Source organism: Tachypleus tridentatus, chromosome 6, assembly GCF_004210375.1.
Source record: "Tachypleus tridentatus isolate NWPU-2018 chromosome 6, ASM421037v1, whole genome shotgun sequence".
Classification (NCBI taxonomy): domain Eukaryota; kingdom Metazoa; phylum Arthropoda; class Merostomata; order Xiphosura; family Limulidae; genus Tachypleus; species Tachypleus tridentatus.
The window spans coordinates 56,627,436-56,650,731 of NC_134830.1; the positions used below are offsets into that span (position 1 = coordinate 56,627,436).

General features: G+C 36.5%; 1 protein-coding gene across 1 annotated transcript in view; it reads right to left on the minus strand.

Moving 5' to 3' along the window:
* Positions 1 to 7,998, minus strand: part of LOC143252575 (uncharacterized) — a 44,392-nt gene extending 36,394 nt beyond the window's left edge. The window contains exon 1 of the mRNA XM_076504915.1: positions 7,862 to 7,998. Coding sequence (XP_076361030.1) covers positions 7,862 to 7,888 — 27 coding nt within the window. The 5' untranslated portion in view covers positions 7,889 to 7,998. The remainder of the gene's footprint in view (positions 1 to 7,861) is intronic.
* Between the last annotated feature and the right edge of the window lie 15,298 nt (positions 7,999 to 23,296).

A 23,296-nucleotide genomic window follows, 5' to 3' on the forward strand; every position in this document is an offset into this window, starting at 1 on the left:
ACATTATCCCACATTTTCAAAACGAAACTTCTTTTGAATTTGTATGTGGAGTTTACATAATAATACACGGTTTTTCTTCACTTCATAATGATATAAAATATGACAACACTTTGAACTGATAGACCATGGGGAAAGCAGTTAGTTAACAAAACTCAACCGCTTCTCTAAGTGGTTAATCTGGGATTCTGAAATTGTTGGAACTACCTTTTGTGATCCCTTTTGTAGTAGCAGCGCGGATCACGATTTGGTCCAATCAGAAGACCAGTGAGATTTGACAGTCACCCTTACAATGCACTCTCGAGTCCAAAGTGTGAAGTACGTATTTGAGCAACGGGTCGCTAGCCGTGAATCCTCGAATCTATAACCATCATGGAGCTTAGCATTATATTCCAGGACAGGCACGAGCAAACAAACAAAGTGTTATTTATTTTGTAATTTTATTGGGTCTTAACTTCTATTCGAATAACAAAGAAAGTTGTAGCGTTGTTTAAAAACGAAAACCGAAGTCTTAAATCACACCTTTCTTTCAAGACAGTAACGCAATGGTATAAATGTCTGTGGACTTATACCGCTAGAAAATGGATTTCCATAGCCGTGAAAGGCAGAGGACAAATAGCCATTTCTGTAGCTTTGTGATTAATACCGAAGGACAACGAATTTCAAGACGTGCATTTAGGAGAAGCAGCTTAAAGACTACTTCTTTTTCAACAACAAAACATAATGTCAGACTCTCCTAAGCGAGTAATAAAAATCATCGAGGTATTTGTAGTTATTAAAAGCATTTTAAAATCACGCACACACACACACACAATTTGAAATAAGAATGAGTAAAGGGAAGTCGCGTAAATAAGCTCTGTCTCGGTCATGAAACGTTGCTTGAAACAAAAACCGTAATGGGCCTGATAATTAGGCCCTCAGTTTGTTCACAGTTGATTCTCTGAAACTGAAACAGTTTAGTACCAAAATTAAATAAAAATATTATTTAACAATCGAAACATCCAATAAGAACCTATTGCTGAGATATTCTAGTGATGTTGAAGTGCGCGTGAAACAGTTTCATTGGCGGAACCTTAAACTATTGTTTGAGCGTTGAAACAAGGGATGCCAAGGGACACTCATATTATTAGTTTTTCTTTTTAAGTTAAGACTCAAGTATTAAAAAAAAGAGTGTAGATAATATAAGTGAAATCTTCGTGGCTCGAAATATAACAGCAGTGCAGTTCTATCTTTTATAGATTAAAACTGCGAATAGAAACCGAATATCCATTTTATAAACTTTTTGATTTGTTAAAAAAGTTGAACGTGCAATTGATTTTCAGGGTCTAAGAAACCTGAAAAGTATCAGTGGAACGTTAAATATATACTCTTAAAAAAAAAAGAAACGCAAAAGGGATATTTTTGTTATTTTAAAGAGAAATATATGTAATAACGTTACAAGCTCAGAGTATGTAATGTTACACGTGTTAAGGCACTGACTGTCAGACCAAAATGACAATAAAAGTTGTGCACTTTGAAAACGGAGGAAAACATCGGATTTTTCGCCAAAACGCATTCGTGTCCAATAAATTTGTTTGAGAGATCTGCATGTTCTGCAAGTGCAAAATGTGCAAAATCCCTATAAAAGTGACGGGTTCTCGGTTTCCATAGCTCAGTGTTAAGCCACCGACATGCAATACAGTTACGCCAAGACTGACTGAAGCACAACGCAACAACGCCATTGGTCGCTTGGAAGCAGGCGAATCTTGATCAGATGTTGCCAGAGTTGTGAATCTCCACCCAAGCACCATCACAAGAATGGAATCGTCACCAACAACATGGATCAACTCGTGACCGTCCACGATCTGGCAGACCTCGTGTGACCACGCCCGCACACGATCGCTACATCCGGTTACGTCACCTTCGGGATAGGACCACCACTGCGACGTCTACTGCCTCAACCATACCAGGGCTGCGTAGGATTTCCGATCAGACCGTACGCAACCGTCAACGAGATTCTTAGGCCCCATGTGCAACCCATCATGGTGAACGTCAACGACGTTTTTCAACATGACAACGCCCGTCCTCACACAGCCCGACTCACCACTGTCTTCTTGAGACACCACAACATCAACGTTCTTCCCTGGCCCTCCAGATCACCAGATTTAAACCCCATCGAACATCTTTGGGACGAGTTGGGCCGACGTCTGCGACGGCGACAACCTCAACCGCAGACTCTACCTCAGCTTGCAGCAGCTTTGCAGGCTGAGTGGACAGCCATTCCACAGGATGTGATTCGTCATCTCATCGCTTCCATGGGCAGGAGATGCCAAGCAGTTATTGATGCTCACGGGGGCATACTTGTTATTGACGTTGCGTGACGTTAAACTTCAACTAGTGAGCGTAGACTTCGCCTTTGCAGACTTTGGATGTTTAGCAGTGAATCTGCAAAGTTTCACACATGTCATACAGAACTACCCGGAATAAACTTGTTAACAAGTTGTCTCATATTTTGCCTTTTGCGTTTCTTTTTTTGAAGAGTATATTTCTTTAACTGTAAAAAAAAAAAACTTAAACGGAGTGGGCTACCTGTGCTGTGCCCACATGGGTATCGAAACTCAATTTTTAGCGAACGCATAAGTTCTCAGACTTACGGCTAAACCATAGACTTAGTATTCTGTTAAATAAAATAAATACAACTTGTTCAAAATTATATTTCATTCAACGAACTATCAGAGATACAAAATTCTTTAATCATTACAATACTGGAATATTGGTCAAGTTTTAAATTTTTGATACACGAGGCTAACCAGGAAGATGAAAAAAATTTTCCAAGGATAGTTTGGCAACGATTTACGGATGGGATATTTATTCAAAACACAAATAAATGAAACTTCCTGTTAGTTTTTGTATATATATATAAGTTACATGTGATGTAGCTGCCTTAGTCGTTCCCAGTTTTGAATTGATAGACTAAAGGGCAAGTACCCAGCCAAAAGCACTCACCGCCAACTCTTGTACTAATCTTTCCCAATCAAATAGTAAGATTCCTCATGACTCTTATAATGACCCACGGCCACAAAATGCATAATATATTTCTACGAAACGGGACGCGAACCATTAATTCATGGGCTCATTGTCGGGGCACTCTAACCATTAACCCACTCAACCCAAAACTTTCTATAATTCGAAATTGTTTAGAAGATCATTATAAACAATCACGGAAGAATAAACATAATAAAGAAAACTGAAATTTTCACAATTTGAGGTAATAACGGACTTAAAATTTGGTTTAAATACATACTTTTCAGGCTACGTCGTATAATTACTCTATAAAGTCCACAACACATGGATCTTCGGAAGTGATCGTAAAACAGGAACATTTTTTTCTACAAAACCTATGAAGATAACTGGTGGTTACAGGTCCGACTCTCTTGAGGTAGTAGCCAAATACCTCGTCATCTAATTAGTGACGCGCATGAATGGATTAACGAGATACCCACTATCCCTATCTGGTATATAGGGAAACCACAGCCAAGGGAACGGGCTTTGAGAAATCACCAGTTTCTGGTGGTTACAGGTCCGAGAATATAATTAAGATTACTATTGATTGTAAGTGTTGTTATATATCTTAGCAACTCTTATTTTAAAAGTTATTACATAATAAGTTAAACAAAATCGTATTTTATAATTACAAATAATTCCTGAACGTTGTGTTTGTTCGTTTCAGAGCAAAACTACGTTGGATTGTGTTCATTGCAGGAAACTGAACCCTGGATTTTACCGCTGTTCCACAGATGGACAACTGTTATACACATTTCTCTCAAGGATATTTATGCTTTGAAGCTTTGTAAAGAAGCTTTTGAGGAAGCTTTGCTGTTTTAACATAATTAGCTCGATGAAATATCTTCATTCTTCCCATTGAGAGAAACCAAAACCAAATTTTAGCATTGTACATCTAGTACTTGACATTATGCCTGCCCCCAGTAGTAAGACTGAGGACTTATAACACTAAATATAAGGTTTCTGTACTCGTTATTGACACAGACAGACATCCAGCCTATTGTGTACAAACACAAAACTAACCCATCAAATGTTTTTATTATTCTGTGAATACGACACAAATTAAATTACTGGGTATTACTGATTTTTTTACCTAATCATTAAATACTGTGGGTTATTGCTAAAAATATAAGTGGGCTTGTACAACACATACACACAATTGTGAATCTGATGCAAAACGTGTAAATCTTTCAAACAAACAGTGGATAAACGTTTCCGTACAAACAGTTAGACTCACAAACCCACACAGAACATGTTCGTTCACCCTATCAAATGAATACCTCCACAAGTGTAAAGGTGTTTCTTTATAGCACTGTAGACCACTGGTTAAGCATTTAATTAGCTCAAATCAAACAGAGCAAGTGTTACACAAACAGATGTATTTTGCAAAGCCACGCAGATAATTCATACTGATCAAGCATTGATTGCTTGAGCGTATTTTTCTAAAACAAATAATCCATATAGATCAAACACTAATCATGAGTGTATTTTTGTAAACGAAAAGATAATCCGCAAAATTCATGTGTTAAATGTCCAAACGTGTTTTGTAACGTTTTTTTTCTATTTTCCTAACAAACAGATAAACACTACAAATAAGATATAAACTTTTTATTTTTTTGACAATACGGAAATAGTTTTCACAACTTGGTGTTGGCCATATGGACGACATTAAAATTAACTAACATCTAGCCTGTAGAAATTCACGTTCTTTGTACCATGTAACAATAGATAAAGTATCCACTTTGGGAGTTTTAACAAAAAGAACTTGATTCTCTGAACATACGAATATCGTTTGTAATGATCATATACTCGGTGGACTCAGAAGATACCCAGATGTGGCTTTGTTATAAGAAAAACATACACACGTACGATCATACACTGGCTGCAGTAGCTCCATTTAACAACATGAATACGGACGCTTAACATGTTCTTACTAAATATATCAAGTGTGGGCGTTCGATGTGTGAAAAATTATAAAAAAAAACAAAACTTGTAAGATAAATATGGACAGACTGCATATTAATAATGCGCATGTTGTTGAATAACAAATGTTGAACATGCTTCCAGTTATCTATAACTTAGTACGAGTACCAGTTTTGACAGCCCTTAACTGTAATCTCTACACATACTTTGGAACTGTTGAAGGTTGTTTGCTTGCCAACCTACGATTGATATACTGTTATTGCTGATACGTTATACTGATAACCCAGTTTAACCGACAAGTTCCCCAGGTGTTAAACAGGAATATGAAATAAATTTCACCTAGAGCTGGTGACTGTATACCTGGCCCAGGTTCGAATCCTCGTCACACTAAAACATGCTCGCCCTATCAGCCGTGGGGACATTACAATGTGACGGTCAATCCCACTATTGTTTGATAAAAGAGTAGATCAAGAGTTGGAGGTGGGTGGTGATGACTAGCTCCCTTCACTCAAGTCTTACACTGCCAAATTAGGGACGGCTAGCGCAGATAGCCCATATGTAGCTTTGCGGGAATTTCAAAACAAACCAAAAACTCTGTACCAGATGAAGTGTAGTTAAAAGGGTATTCAAAGTGCAAGATGGTGTCTTAACGGATGACAGTAAGTTTTAATTGTTTTTTTTATTAATTAATCATCAAAAATAAATCGGTAGATGACGGGACATTCAATGTCGTGAGATAAAAAAAATTTATCCTTACGAGGAAAAAAGTAATTACTGGCAGATGAAAGAATATTGCACACTAACAAGAAATATTTTTGCACTCTCGTATGAAGGGATTTCGTATCCTCAGGAGAGGAATCATTGTATTCTGTCATGAAAGAAGGTTGTACCCCTAAGAAGAAGAAACGTCATACTTTCTCGTGAATGTTGTACCCTTTACAAGAGGAATAACATATCCTCGAACTAATAAATGCCGTACTCTCGCATGAAGAAACAACGTATTCTCAAGTTAAAGGCTGGCGTTGTATTTAAAAAAAAACGAACTATTACACACAGAAACAGTATAATATCGCGAGAAGAAAGATTCCATAATGGTATGCAGTAATTTCGTACTCTTATACGCAGACATTTGCAAAATTTACATTGACAAGAAACTGTTCTACTGCCACTTAAATTTAACAGTGTTTGTTTTCGAATTTCGCGCAAAGCAACACGAGGGCTATATGCACTAGCCGTCCCTAATTTTGCAGTGTAAGACTAGAGGGAAGGCAGCTAGTCATCACCACCCACCGCCAACTCTTGGGCTACTCTTTTACCAACGAATAGTGGGATTGACCGTCACATTATAACGCCCCCACGGCTGGGAGGGCGAGCATGTTTGGCGCGACTCGGTCGCGAACCCGCGACCCTCAGATTACGAAGCGCACGCCTTAAAGCGCTAGGCCATGCCAGGCCCCATAAGGAAACCATTTTGAAACTTGAATATTAAAACCAAGATTTCAACTAGATAAAATCACTAGACGTTTGACTAGTGATAAGAATTTTAAAAAACAACAGATCTATACGTACTTAATAGATAATTATGATTAACTGTATTATCTGTGTTGGTCAGTTTGTGAATAGCATTTAGGTTTAAAAACAAACATTGTTTTGCATTTATGGATATCTCCTGCAATCTCTAACTATGTGTTACTGGCCTGTAGAAAGGCAGCTAATGAACAGTATCCTGTCGCCTACCATACATGCTAATTATTACGTCCATAGGTTAAAGTAAGAGAAATCCTTTGTGGTATCGCACAGACTCGAACGCGATTTTTCAGCTCCGAAACTCATCCCTTAACCACATGGTTAACCTGTGCCCAAAACTGAAGTAAATCCTGTTATATTGGCAATTCACCTTTATTTTTCTATCCTATTGAGGGTGGTGCCCAAGAGAACATTTAGAAGGTGGGCGAAATTGGGTACCTTAATATAGCGGATTATTCATTCATTTTTTTTTTCTACTCGGGAGCTCACACAGTCGGAAGTAGATTAAAATCGAACAGTGAAGGTTTCCCGAGAAATATTTCAGTACATAATTAAAGCTGTTAAGATTTTAACAAGCGTGAATTTGCAAAAGAACAATCAGGTGTGTACTGTGATCAAGAGCATTAATGGATGAACCATTTTCCTACCAGAGTTTCTAAAACAACAGTCAAAAGTTAGGTATTTTTAATATTAAAGCAAAGAGTCACGACGTTCTGTTTACAGACATCTACTGTAAAGCAATTAATTTGTCTTTTTACACATCAATAAAGGTAAAATTAATAAATAAATCAAAGAGCAAAAAACGAAATATTAACATTCCTGTTTGTAAAGTATATATTTTCTACACTAAAATTAATCAGTTACAATCAAGATATTTCCACTGCAAATTATAATTCTAGTTTTGTAACCTATATATTACATACACCTGTTTTCAGCTCTCACGTAGGAACCTGATGATTGGTCGAGGCCGCTAAAACATTTTTCACGTTCTATGATTAACATGAGGTAATCGTGATACGAAGTAATTTGTAGGCCTAATCAGTGATGTCAATTGGAGTTATACGGTTTTTCATAACTACTTCATATACATTAAGTGTTCCAATACTGGTTTCAGATAATATATGGAATACCTTATATTGAAGTTATTTTTTATATTTTCAATTCGAAAAGAAATAAGAAATTCACTACTTATTGCAGTGCAGTTTTACGTCCTGTTAACGTCCAAATCGTAAATAAAATACTATTATGTTAAAATGATTCTAAAACTTTAATCTTTTCTTAATAAAAAATAAGTCCAAATATAACTTCTTACACTAAGTGTTCAAGTAGATAAGTGACAATTTTAAAAGGCATGTCAGAGAAAACATCATACCTTTTCTTTTGTTACTTTTCCAGGCATGTTTCACGTTAGCAAAGGAAACCTTCTAGCAGGACTCCTGAAAAACAAAACAAGGGTTATGCCGGCTTCCATGTACAGTGCCTTATGACTTGCTGTATTTATTGTCTTTGGCTCAGTGGTATTCGCTCGTAAACCATCCCATGTCCATCTGTTCATGGAAGTTCAAGGAAAGTGTGTTTGGTGAATTAAAAGATTTCAGTAGAGAAATAAACATTACAATGACTAACCAGTCAAAATCACTGGTTTCATAAGAATAGTTGTTGTTTTTTTTATATTACAAAATTCCAATTGGCAAAGAGCTTTTCCCCAGTCTTGAAGAAACTAGCATTCTAAAGTTGTGTTCTGTATTAGAACCTAGAGTGTGACACTATGAAAGAATTGCTAGGTTATCCGGTCTAACTCGGGCTGAAGGGGTGAGCTGGAAAAGCAGGCTCACTCACCAAACCTGTTACTCTACTTGACTGAACGCGTTTGCCCTGTCCGACATTTGCAGCGATTGGCCTCTACAACAGAAGGCCCTAAAACTATTTGTGGTAAACAAGTGTTGGTGGACTTAGCTGTCATTACTCCCAACGTGTATTTAAGCCGTGCCTATGTCTGCCATTACAGTATACCATATGGTGCGCGGATTTTAATATGACGGTATCTAATACAAAGATTACGTTATCATCATATACCGGAAGGTAATAGGGTACTTTATTAGCCAGACAATGAGTTCTCTTACGTTTTCAGCACTCAGTGGCAGTTTATCGTCGTATTAACAAACATAACATTAACTGGTAATAAAGTTACCACTGTCGTATTAACATGAAGTCACAAGCAAAATATAGGGAGGGGACATATTTGGATGAATCAAGCCTGTCAGTGATGTGCAGGTGTAAAACAGACCAAAATCACACGCGTTTATTGAAGCTTCAAAACGCTGTGCGATCAAATTCTTGTAACTCCAGTTTCTAACCATCTTTCTCGTGACTAAAAGTTTATCAGCCACGATAACTTCAAATCCTTGTTTATTATTAACTTTTAGAACTTTAAACAATTTATACAAAGGGTGAATGCGTTATATCAAAATGTTTTTTGTTTTGTTTTCTTAGTGCAAAGGTTCGTTGATTGACTGTTCCAGAGCAAAACTACAGTGGGGTGTCTGCTGTGTCCACCACTGTATTGATCCTCGGATTTTGGCTTTCTAAGTTCGTAAACTTACCGTAGTCCCAGCGGGGAAGAGACGAGTACCAGGAATATTTCCGTCTTGAATGTTCTAAATCCCCATTAATAACGTGTACTAATGTTCTAAGTGTATGAATATTCTACCTGTAAAATGACTGTGCACATCCCTCTTAAAAGCAATTAGTTTTCGAATGGCATGCACAACTCACAAAAGACAAACAATGTAAAAATATATTTCTGATACAATCCATTCCATCGCGACTTCGTATCAGCTTGGTTGTTGCACGGTTTGTGTGCTGTCCGTTTATTGTTTGAATTTATCGCCAAGTTACAAACACCTTTACAGCACTAAAATCAGGAGTTCGATTCCCCTCGGTGGACTCAGCAGATAGCCCAATGTGGCTTCGCTATGAGAAAACACAGACACCTACTGTAGAGTACTTAGGCCCACATACACATAAAACTCTATCGGCTTGGTTGTCCTGTGATTTATTGACTAGCATACTCAAAATTATTTTTTGATAGAACGTTCTTAGCTCTTTCTAAAAACTATATGTGACCCGTATGTATTAGATGTACTTCTCCGGGGTCCCCAAAAGTGTTCTCTTTCAAGAGTAAATAAAACCAAAATTTAGAGTAACTTCTTTTATTTATTACTTTTGAGTTCATATGTCATGCTGTTTTATAGCCTACAGAGAAAATAATTATTCTCGTGATTCATGGTATGAGCACGTTTTACTGACGTTATAACATTACAAATTGTGACTGCCCGGCATAGCCAGGTGGTTAGGAGTATTGAGAGTCGCGGGTTCGAATCACCGTCACATCAAACATGCTCACAATTTCAGCTGTGAGGGTGTTATAATGTTACGGTCAAACCCACTATTTGTTGGTAAAAGAATAGCCCAAGTGTTGGCGGTCGGTGGTGATAGCTAATTGCCTTCCTTCTAGTTTTACGCTGCTAAATTAGGGACGGCTAGCGCAGATAACCCTCATGCAGCTTTGCGCGAAATTAAAAAATAAACAAAGCCTTATGTGACGTCATTATAGTGTCTACTGACTGACTGACAGACAACACATTTCTGTGTAGAGGTCCGAGTAAGTGTCCGACACCATTTTCACATCTTTAAATACATGTTTTAATTATAATAACAGAATCAAGTTTTACTTGTTTTGGAATTATAGCAATTTAAAACTTCAATCAGAAACCTATTTTAAGTGTCGGACAATATATGTTGCATAAAAACAAATCATTGAGTTCGAAAAAGAAAACAAACTGATGATGTTGAAGTGCACCACTTTTATAACGAATATCCATATACATGAGGAGAGAAGGTACAATATTAAAACCTTTAACTACTTCACAACCCAGATGTAAAACTGTGATCAGAACTAAGCTTAGAACACCGACGAGGGAAACTCGTTTCAGTTCATAGCCTTCCAGTGAGGTAACGTTCTTTAAATATTGTTAAACATCAAACTTACGTCTCTCAGCTGTGTCCAGTTCTTATAAATACGAAACAGAGTCACACTACGCTGTAGTGTATAACACTAATAACAAGTGCTGTGTAATGTTATTGGCGTGGATCATCAGCATGTAATACTGTAATGTCACTCGCGTGGATCAGTAAACTAACATTTAATATGTGTAGTGTCAGTCACGTGGATCAGTATCATGTAATATGTGTAGTGTCAGTCACGTGGTTCAGTATCATGTAATATGTGTAGTGTCAGACGCATGGATCAGTATCATGTCACAAACACAAACGTACCGGTATTCAGTTGCTTTTGAACCTGAAACTAAGGTCTAAGTATTAAGTGACAATTCTCAATTACACAGTTTTAACTCTGTATAATTATAAAAAGAAAGTATGTGTATTGTATAACAAACAACAACTTTACGCTGATGTATAATCACGAAAACCTGTGTGCTAAATAATAAATACTAATTTCAAAACTTTTAATGTTCCGAAAGAGCATGAAATGCATTCTTGCGCATTCAGAACAAACACCATCTTTAAGGTTTTTTTCCACGTGTGTAGAATTACAAAGAGAAATCACATACGAGTGATAAACGCCATTTTTACAGATTTTACTGGTGTATAGTTCCGATGAGAAAAACTAACTTCTCGTCTTCCAAGTAAATTCAACAATTTAAAATCTTGGAAGTACAAAAACAACCTCTTATCCAACTGGAACCATTCATTTACCAGAATTTTTGCCAGTTTAAAGCGTTTTATAAGCAACTTAACTGCATACAGTTACTAACCGTTGTTAGAATGAATCTGAGTTTCACTTACCAAAAAAAGTACTTCTTTACTCTGCTTGTTAGAATTACTTCCACGGCAGACAAACTGCGCCCTCTGTAGTAATATATTTTATCTCTTATGAGGGGGTCTATTATTCGTTATTACAGCCGAAAATATTGCTATTAATCCAACTACAGAAACAATACACAATAGTCATTATAAGTAAGTAACAAAGTAAAGGGTATATAAATTAGCTTTGTTTACTACTTGGATGGGTTTTGGTTCTAATCCATGTAAGAACCTTGCCTTGATCCTGAGATAGTAATAGAGTCCAAGTTTTGGTACAACAAAGCTATACATAAACCTTAAATACAGTGAGACTAACTTAATTTTTTCGTGGTATAGACATATTACACCAATGTCCTGGCATCGAAGATTGACATCCTGTGCAAATCATCAGTTTACTTAAGTTACAAAGAAAAAGCTCCTTTTTCTGTTTAGTTTAGAAAACAGAAGTGTAGTTAACATATGATATTAAGCAACTGTAGATACAACACATAAATTGGTATGTGTTTCGCTGAAACAGAGATAACAATAAACATCTAATCTTCTTAAACTCTAATACGAAGATGAGCGAAGTAGGCAGTCTAGAATAAAAAAAACGACTTCTGTTTTCTCTGTATTTCATGTCAAGAAGTAGAAAAAGAGACCTCTTTTTATACCTTAATGGCCTCGTTGAACAACCATATGGTAAGTCTTTTATTTGTGCTTCAAACTGGCTTTCAAGACCATAGTTTTACTGTGCTCTTTACCCTGTGTAACTTTCAAGCCGTTGACCGTCACTAAATCTCTGTTCCGAGGTAAGTCGTGAAGTTTGGAGTTGGTGAGGCTTAAAAGTCCTCTTACCAATAATTTAACGTTTCGGTATTATAACATTCTCTTAATCGTACCAAACGAATTCTTCCCCGAATTCAGTGTTAAATATGACGCAAGAAGTAGAAAATGATGATTCCGTTCAGTTCGATATATGTAATAATCTAATTTGTCCGAGTCGAGCGTAGTGTAGTGGACAGTATGCTTGAATTATAAATCCGAGGGTTCGCGGTTCTCGGTCCATTGCTCCAAAACTTCGTTTTGACGTTGATGCATTTACTGCGCTATAATTGTAACAACCTAATCGTACTATTCTACTAAAGTAGCCCAAGAGTTAGAAGTGGGGAGAAGTTGCTTGGCTAACTTCCTCTCAATTCAAAATTAGAGACACCTTTAAATATATAAGGTTTTGTGTAGCTTTGCACGAAAATTCTGAAACAAACAAAATGTTGTTCATAGACTGTAGCTTCTGGTAAAATTACAGGCTACGCTAAGTTTGGAAGGTAAGTGTTATGTTGTTGCACGTACAAAGAAATACAACATTACATCAACCTAGTAGTGATGATGGCATGCATTCTTGTACAACGTTTTATATTAATCTAGTGGTGATGACATGCATCCTTGTACAACGTTTTATATCAATCTAGTGGTGATGACATGTTTCGTTGTACAATGTTTTACATCAATCTAGTGGTGATGTCATGTATCGTTGTACAACATTTTACATCAACCTAGTAGTGATGATGGTATGCATTATTGTACAACGTTTTATATCAATCTAGTGGTGACGACATGTATCGTTCTACAATGTTTAATATTAATCTAATGGTGACGACACGTATCGATGAACAACGTTTTATATCAATCTAGTGGTGATGACATGTTTCGTTGTGCAACGTTTTACATCAATCTTGTGGTGATGTCATGTATCGTTGTACAACATTTTACATCAACCTAGTAGTGATGATGGTATGCATTATTGTACAACGTTTTATATCAATCTAGTGGTGATGGCATGTATCGTTCTACAATGTTTAATATTAATCTAATGGTGACGACACGTATCGATGAACAACGTTTTATATCAATCTAGTGGTGATGACATGTATCGTTGTGCAACGTATTACATTAACCTAGTTGTTGATGATGACATACATTCTTTGTAACGTAACTGCAGCACTCGAATGATCACACGAATCGTTGTAAGGTAATGAACCAACGTTGATTATTCTGCTATCTAAAATTTATTTAATGTTATAGTTAGGCCCAACTATTTTCCTTCTAAAACTAACCGATTAAAAAACTACTTATTAGCTGAAGAAGAACGAAATATTAGGAATAATTTTTCCGTTAACTGTACTTTGAGCTTGAAGTATGTGCTAAGTATGATCATTTTATTACTTATATCAGGGGTGTGCAACAGGCGGCCCGCGGGCCACAACCCGGCCCGCCAAGCCATTTAGTGTGGCCCTAGTTGTTGTAATCTAACCATGTGGCCTGATCTGTAATCCAACGCAAATGGAATATTTTTAAAAGCATCGATCCTACGGGATTCCCAGGCTTCGACTCGACAAACTTCTAAAATTATCTTTGCTAGAGAGGAGCAGGCCGAATTCGATTGGTCGGCCTCCTTAGGGCATGAATAGGTGACGTGCACTAGCACTATTGTCTACGACTCAACGTCATGTCCTGAACCTCGCCTTCGCCCGCTGGCGACAATTTTCCCTAACCTCTGCTGTCCGTCATTCATTATTGGTGAAAATTTTATTACCTTTTACAGTTACTACAAGAGATTGAAGGTAAATTGATTATTATTTAGCATATTGTTGTGACTTTACTGAATTTATTAAAATTTTTGCTTTCAGATGCATCTGATTCTATGTACAGTGTGACCTCGTTATTCGCGGGGGTTACGTTCTTTACCCTCCCACGAATAGCGAAAAACCGCGAATATTGGACGCAGTTTTAAAACGTATATGTATGCGATTATATACTATATGAAATGCTTCCCAAACACTAATGATACTTATACTCATTGATGCAGTAATAATGTAGCAATATTGCATACTGTTATGTATTTCACTAAATTGTACCGTGCGTTACCGGGCTGTGCTTTGCCGTTTGCGTTGTTGGGGAAGCTGAGGCAGTCAGCCAATAGCAGTCCAATCTTGTTTGGTGAAGACGACAATTGATAAAAACGGCTTGATTGAGTAAATACAACAGAAATCTCCTCGAAAAGCCCTTTCAGTCTCTGTGACCTACAAAAACGCAGTTCGCGCATAACCCGCGAAGGCTATGATCGGGATGCCAATTTAGAAACATGTGTTTCTGTCCATAAGAGGTTCCATGTGTAAATAAATTCTATGTTTTTTTCTACTTTGCTATTTTCGTGAGAATAATTTTTGTTTTGATTTCAGGGCTAGTAAAATGTCAGCAGTTAAGAAACGAAAAATTGATGATGAGGGAAGGTTATTCAACGGTGAATGGTGCACAAAATATCTTGTTGTCCCACATAATCAAGGTGTTGTCTGCCTCGTCTGTCAAACTACAATTGCAGTCATGAAAGAGTACAATATTAAGCGACATTACGCAACTAAGCACTCCTCCCAGTTTGATGAAATTGTTGGTCAGGCACGAAAGGACAAAATTGAACATTTAAAACATCCATTGAAAAGCAACAAGGTGTTTTTACCACTTTCAAGAAAAATTCAGAACTGGTGACAAAACTGAGTTTTAAGCTTTGTGAATGTATGGCAGAAAAGGGAAAGCCTTTCAGTGATGGAGAATTTATTAAGAATTGTTTAACAATATTCACAGAATATGCATGTCCAGAGAAAAAATATTTGGTGGAGCAAACTAGCCTTTCCCGCTTTACTGTCTCATGCAGGACAAAAGATCTTTCAGAGGACATCAAAGAAACTTTGAAAGAGAGATTGAATTCGTGTGAAGCTTTCAGTCTGGCTTTGGATGAAAGCACTGATATCAATGACACATCCCAACTTGTTATTTTCATCAGAGCTGTCACTGCAGGCTTTGATGTTTTCGAAGAGTTTTTAGATATGGCAAGCCTTTCCTCCACAACCACAGGACAGGATATTTGTGAACAAGTGCTTAAGGTTGTAGAAAAGTTTGAACTGAATCCTTATAAATTATGTGGTGTTACAACAGATGGTGCTCCTTCCATGACAGGTAGGACAAATGGATTCACCAAGAAATTTCTAACTGCAATTGGAGCACAAGACGTAGTTGTAAGCCATTGCATTATTCACCAAGAGAGCTTGTGCACCAAAGTTCTGGATTCTGCAGAAGTCATGAAAAATGTCGTCCAATGCGTAAATTATATTCGAACACGAGGATTAAATCATCGACAATTTAAAACTTTTTTTAGATGAGCTGGACAGTGAGTATTCAGATGTTTTGTACTTCTCTGCTGTACGTTGGCTTAGTAGAGCTGCTACTCTGAAGAGATTCTGGAAGCTGCGAGAGGAGATTAAGTTCTTCATGGAGAGCAAACGTCAGAATGTGGACTTCTTGAGCAATGAGAACTGGCTGAATGACTTAGCATTCCTCACAGGCATTACACAGCATCTGTCTGATTTAAACTTAAAACTACAAGGGAAAAGTCAACTTGTGAATAAGTTGTTTGAGCATATTTGTGCTTTTGAGAAGAAATTGGAACTTTTCCAGGTTCAGTTGAGAAGAGCCATATTGACCCATTTTACATGTCTTGCAACCAGGAAACTGGAATTTCCTAATCTGGATTGCACCAAATATGGAACCAGTGTACAAAAGCTGCGTGATGAGTTTGCAAACAGATTTCCAGATTTCAGACAAACTGAAATTAGATTGAAATTGTTCGCTCAACCTTTTGATTTGGCAGTGGAAGACAGTCCTGATGATTGCCAAATGGAACTCATTGAACTGCAGGCTGACATGGACACTAAAAGGAAATTCTCTGAAAACAGTTTGCTAGACTTTTACAAACTCTGTGTACGTGAAAAGTTTCCCAATTTGTCCCGTCATGCACAAAGAATTGCCTCCCTTTTTTGGTAGCACCTACTGCTGTGAGCAATTTTTCTCCAAAATGAAGCTCATCAAAACCAAATGTAGAAGTCAGCTGACTGATGAACATTTGACCAGTCAGTTAAGAGTGGCAACCACTTCTGTCAAAGCTGATATTGACAAGCTCTGCAAGGACTCTAAATTTCAAGTGTCGCACTAAAATGATCACTCATGCAAAAATATAAAATATTATTGCTTGCATTTTGAGAATTTTTTTTAATTTATTGTGCATGTACACAAATAAGCTTGTTTTTTAAGTGGCCCCGCTTGATTGATGAAGTTGGTTATATGGCCCACCGACGAAAAATGTTGCACACCCCTGACTTATATTATAGCTGCGCCATCTAGTGCACAATTTAAAATCATTTGAAAAAAACGTTTCTCACTGATAACCTTTCTTAGGGCGCTCGACTCACAGCTTACGAGTCGCAAGTTCGAATCTCCATCACAGAATGTGCTCGCCCTTTTCAATCGTAGGAGCGTTATATAATGTCACAGTTAATTCCACTATTCGTTGGTGAAAGAGTAGCCTAAGAGTTGACGGTAGGTGATGATGCCTTCCCTCTAGTCTTTCAATACTAAATTAAGGACGGCTAGCTCAGATACCCCTCGTTTAGCTTTGCGCGAAGTTCAAACCAAACCTTGATTCTGCTGTTCAAATAACATCGACAATGAAACCACACCACAAATACTTCGAGGTAATACAGTCTCTAAAACATGAATGTTTTAGAATTCATTCATAATAGAAGGCATACCAGGCAGTTAGAGAAAGTCTGAAATACCAAAAGGTTATAGCAGCGAGTATGAATGAAACGCTTTTTGTTGGTAAAAATAGTTTCACAACAGTTGGTGGTTGGTGGCGTTGACTAGTTTTCTACCCTTTAGTCTATCACTACTTCTTTAGGGATGGCGAACGCAAATAGTTCTCGTGTAGCTTTGCGGGAAATTCAAATGAAAGCAACCAATACTTATTTAACTCTCAGCAATTCACTCTGTTTTTATGTTTAAATCTTATTTATCTAACGTAACTGATATCATTTAACTTATATAAGTATTTCAGTTTGTGTACCAAAATATAAGCGATTCATACGTGACGAACAACAATATTTATATTGTATTAAGACCTTGAACAACCTATTGCAGAATATAAGGCGCACCTTAACCTAATTTTCAGTTGTATTTACAAATAAAAATATGTTAAAAATTTTCTTAACAGTCTAGTCGTTGATATGTTATCTATTCAATAGTTTGAATTACGTTAAGGATACGTTGGCCCCCTAGTGGCACAGCGGTATGTCTGTGGACTTATACAGCTAAAAACCAGGTTTCGATACCTATGATAAGCAAAACACAGAACTCTCATTGTATAGCTTTGTGCTTAATTCCAAACAACCAATCACTCCAAATAAAGTATAAATGTGGTAACCGCGTTATCTAACTTGTGTAGTTTTTTTATGTTATTCACTCTTTTTATTTTCCAGAATAAGATAATGTGGATTGGTTTGTTTTTTAATTTCGCGCAAAGCTACACGAGGGCTATCTGAGCTAGCCGTCCCTAATTGAACAGTGTAAGATTAGAGGGAAGACAGCTAGTCATCACCATCCACCGCCAACTCTTGGGCTACTCTTTTACCAACGAATAGTGGGATTGACCGTCACATTATAACGCCCCCACGGCTGAAAGGGAAAGCATGTTTGGTGCGACCGGGATTCGAACCCGCGACCGACAGGGTACACTCTGAGTCGAACGCCTTAACACGCTTGACCATGCCGGTCCACTAGAGGAAAGGGAACTCTTGGGCTACTTTTTTTACCAACGAATAGATGAAAAAGGGGAGCATGTTTGATGTGATGGGGATTCAAACCCGGTGACCCTCAGATTATAAGTCGAGTGCCTTAATCACCTGGCTATGCCGGACTAATTATGTTGGAATTATTTAAAATCTAAGGAAAAGAATTGATATTTAAGATATTTCGTAGATATTCTTGAAGAGTTTAACAGTGCAGATAAAACGTTAAATTCGCTGGGAAGTTTCACCCCAGTAGACTTGTGGTGAGTTTACGAACACTAAAATCCAGAGTTCGATTTCCTTCGATAGACACAAAAGATAATCCGATGTGGCTTTGCTGTAAAACAAAAAAATTAGCTGAGAAAATCTACAAGACGAGGAGCTATTGTAAAAAAACACACAAAAAACAATAAGTAATTGTATACTGGATGAGTTAACATGATTGTAGGTAGACACTCTTCGTTCATCAACGCGTAATATTTTTAAAATAACGTAACATATCTTGTAAGATAATATTCTTATAATTTTGTTTGTTTGTTTTCTAAATTTCTAAATAGTCATCACCACCCAACACCTTTCAGTGATAAAAGAGTAGCCCAAGAGTTGGCGGTGGGTGGTGATAGTTAGCTGCCTTCCCTCTAGTCTTACACTGCAAAATTAGGGACAGCTAGTGCAGATAGCCCTCGTGTACTTTGCGCGAAATTCAAAAAACAAACCAACAATAAGTGAACACATTGATCCAGATTTAATTTACTGCTACTTTCACCACAATCTTTCCATTTGTCTGGCTTCGATTTTTACCCGCAAAGTATCAAAATGGGCTCAAAATTCCATATCCTTGACGGTAATCGAACCTCATATCTAGCATTATAATCCCTCAAGTTCACCATTGAACTGTCTAGAGGCAAATCAGAACCTTTGTAATATTAATAACATTTAAATTGGAGTATTTTACAGTTTTACAACCAAAACAACGAAGACTTCTTTAGAATGCCTTAAGCATAAGAAATATGAAATTGAAACACACTAACCTACAGAAGAAAATTAATTTCCATTAAGAACCACTAGGGGAATAAAAGTGCCAAATATAATCATACAGATACTTTTTATCACTTTTCACGAAATTAACACATTCGACGCGTACCGAATCGCGCAGTATTTTAAAACTATAAAAATAATAATCCATTTTGTTCAACTTTTCTCCAAATATTATTTCAAATGATTTACGTTCTTCTCTGATTTAATTGCTTCTCAGGATTATCAGAGGAAATAGTATGCAAGCCTAAGAACTAGTTTGAACAACTAGTCCAAATATGAGTTTCGTATTCCAAGTTAAAATATAACAAGTTATAATGCCCTAAAAACTAAAGCTTTTTATGTTCGATATCAGGGGTGGCCAAATCGCAGCTCCTTGACATATAATGTACGATTTGCGGAAATATGTTGACTGAGTTTCTTTTTGCATCACAATTAATATAAAAGGTAAATAAACTATTTTCAAGCTTATAATTATTTACCGGGTATAAACTGAAAGTCCACTGGATTAACCGTAAGTTTAATGTTCATGGTGAGTAAATATATTTAAGAATTTAAATCCTAATTTTGAAGCTAGATATGAGTCAGAGACTAAAGAAATTTTGGATCAGAAGGATTACAGAGGAATTGTGCTAGAAAGTCAGTAATCATACAAGCAAGTGCTGACAATGTTTGTTTTAGTGGGCGTGGCTTGCGATCGCGTGATTCTGGCGTGTGAGGCTGTGTTGTGGGGCAGTGAATTAAGCTGAGTGTTAGTGTAATACTAGGCGCTGTAGAGTTTGGTTGCGAAGCGTGTGTTAAAGCTTATTGTTTCTTTTCACTTTAATTTTTTAGAAGTGTTTGTGAAGGAACATGACGTCATCAAATTGTAAGAAGCGAAAGTATGAAGATGAAAACAGAAATTTTAAGCCAAAGTGGAAGATTTTGTATTTACCGTTAAAGGAGGTAAACCTTTGTGTCTTATCTGCAATGTGCTACTCAGTCATTACAAAGCCAGTAACTTGAAACGCCACTATGAAACAAATCACAAAACCTTTTTGTCTGATTATCCACCTAAATCAGAATTATGGAAAACAAGTTAACTCTGTGAAAATCATTACTAAATAACCAGCAGACACTGTTGACAACGTTCAGTAACAAAGTTGATACAACGACTGAAGCTAGTTTTGTTATATCATGGAATATTGCTCGTGCTAAACGCCCATATTCTAATGGTGAATTTGTTAAGACGAATATAGCTGAAGTTGTTGCAGTGTTAGATCCAAATGACACAAAACTTCAGCGACTAATATCACAAACACCAGCTTCACGCGACTCTACAGAGAGACGTATCTCCCAGATCAGTGATGATGTTGCAGGCAAAATGAAAATGATTTAAAGAATTCCCTTGCATTGAGCTCAGCCCTTGACGAATCTACAGACACACAAGCCAACCCACAACTGGCGGTATTTGTTCGTCATGTTTTCTCTGATGTAACTGTGAAAGAAGAGATGTTGGACTTAGTAGCACTAAAAGAAACAACTCGTGGTGTTGACATTAAAAATGCACTTGACAGAGCTTTAACAAATGCTGATATTCCACTAAATAAGCTCGTCAGTGTTGCAACAGATGGAGTACCTGCAATGGTGGAGAAAAAATGCAGGATTAATTGCGCTTGTGAAAAGTGATCCCAAATTTGCAAAGTTTCTCTCTGGTCATTGCATTATTCATCGTGAACACCTGGCAGCCAGATACTTCAAGTATGAAAATGTTATGAAATTAACAATTTCAAGAACAAATTTCATACGCCAAAATAGGAAGACCCATCGACAGTTAAAAAATTTTATTAAATAACTGGAGCTTGAATGATAAACCCAGTGATGTCTCTTTCTACTGCACTGTGAGGTAACTGTCAACTAGCAATGTTTTAAATAGGTTTGTGGGTCTGTTGGAGCCTATTATTACTTTTCTTGAAGAAAAAAAAGATTCTATCCTCAACTGGGAAATGATGAACGGATGCAAGATCTAATGTCCCTTACTGGTATAATGAATCTCTACAAACTCTAAACTTGGCACTCCAGGGGAAGGATAAGATTGTTTCTGATCTTACTCATACAATTTTCAACTTTCAGAATAAAATAAAACTTTTTCAAGGAGACATATTGTCAAAAAACTTCACTGACTTTCCAAATCTCAAAAGAAGAGTAAATGCATTCCCTGATATTAAAATAAAAGACCACAAACTGGAAAAAGACAAATTACAAGGACTGTTTGATAATTTCCTAGACAGGTTTAAAGACTTGCAGAACCTGAAGCCCTGCTTCGCCTTTCTTGTAAATCCATTCATGGTTGATGTGATCAATGATGGTTGTCCAATTCTCGAACCTCTGGTTACAGAATCATCTGCTGTGGAAATGGAGCTAATAAAACTATAAAAGAGCCTGGGTCTAAAGATGATCCATATATCGTATTTTACATTTGAGTTCTGGAAGCCAGTTCCAGAAATAAAATATGCTGAACTGAAGAAAACCAGTGTGAGACTCATCTCAATTTTCAGCACAGCATACTGCTGTGAACCACTGTATTTTGTTTTGTAATGAAGTTTGTGAAGTCGAAGCATCGTGCAATCTTTACAAATCAACACCTGACGGAGCTAATTCGTACAGCCTTTACAACATACCAGCCGGAATTTCAACGACTCACAACCAAGATGGAAATTCACAAGATCTATACTAGCAGTGAATAGCCTTATAATTATATCAATGTCTGTTTGTGTCAAAAACATATTATGATAAGACTAAAATTTTGTAATTTTATTGTTTTACATATTATCCTCCATGCTTTGACCAGATATTTACTAAGACAAATAAATATCGTTAACAATATCTGTTTTTACCCTTTTTATTTTTGGCAGTCTCGTTTAATATTAATGAAATGCAAATTTGCATATTTTTCTTTGGTGTTTCAGTAGTTCGTTATCGTATCAAAACAATAATCAACCAGGATTTTAAAAACACTTGGTATATATATGTACTTATGATTCTTGAAACTAATACAAATAAACAGTTTAAAAACGACATACATTAATAAACATTATTATGTATGTGTATTTATTAATACTTTTATCAAATTTATGTTACAAAATGTACATGTTATAATAAAAACGAATGTGTAATATTTGTTACATGTCTTGTGGCTCTCAAACATCTTAAGTTTATCGTATGCGATTTTTACTTTTAGCAAGTTAGGCCACCCCTGTTCTAGATGAACTAACAAGAGGAATTCTCAATAGTCGGAGAACTTGAAAATATTTTAAGCAGGGTTAGAGTTAATAAATTATTCTATAATACATTTCTTCTCATTTTTATTAGCTGTATTTTCGTCATCCAGCAATACCAAGCTTAGCTTGCGCGTGTATACCCGATTCGATTTTATTACTCATCAGAATCTCTACTTGCCTAGCCTCAAACTGAAATTGTTTTGGATGGATTAAGGTTAATTAACCTGAAGGGCTTTGAGCACAGTCAAGTACATCAATTTTGAGTTCAAAACTATAATTATATCTCAAATCGGTCACGAGCTATAACAGGTTATGCTTAAAAACAACTCGGAACCATTCTGCGAGCTGCTGTGAGTGTGACTAAAATTTTAAAATGATAATAAAACACTACCTCTTTCTTCATTTTCTGTTCTATAATGTAAGTAACATGTAAAAACACCACTTTTACAAGGGTACCACTATGTATTTTTCTGATTTATTTCGTGAATTTGAAAACATTTAATTGTTTAATGTGTTTACTTTGTCTTTTAAAGGATTTCTTTTGAAATAACATAACTGACAGTAGTCTTAAGAAAATATACACACACACATATATTTCATTCCCTGTAAAATTTGTACATTTATATATAATATTTTACTTCATTCACATCTTTTTTTATTTTATCCACCACAGTTACTTATGTAAAAAACAACTAATCATTAACTGTTTAGCTGAATGAAGTTTTTGCTTTAACGATTTCATAAGCAGACCTCGTTTTATTCAAAAGTGAAACAGCGCCACATGATGGGGATAGGAGAAGCAGAATCTCGGAAGTTGGCAAGGTTAACAGAAAAAAAGTCCTATATGGTCAAGTATTTCACCTCCTTCTACACTTCATGCTTTAATTATTAGCCAAGAAATATCATATTCCTAGTCATAATCTTAAGAACTTGATGATGATAGATTTCCAACTAAAAGCAACAAAACCAGAA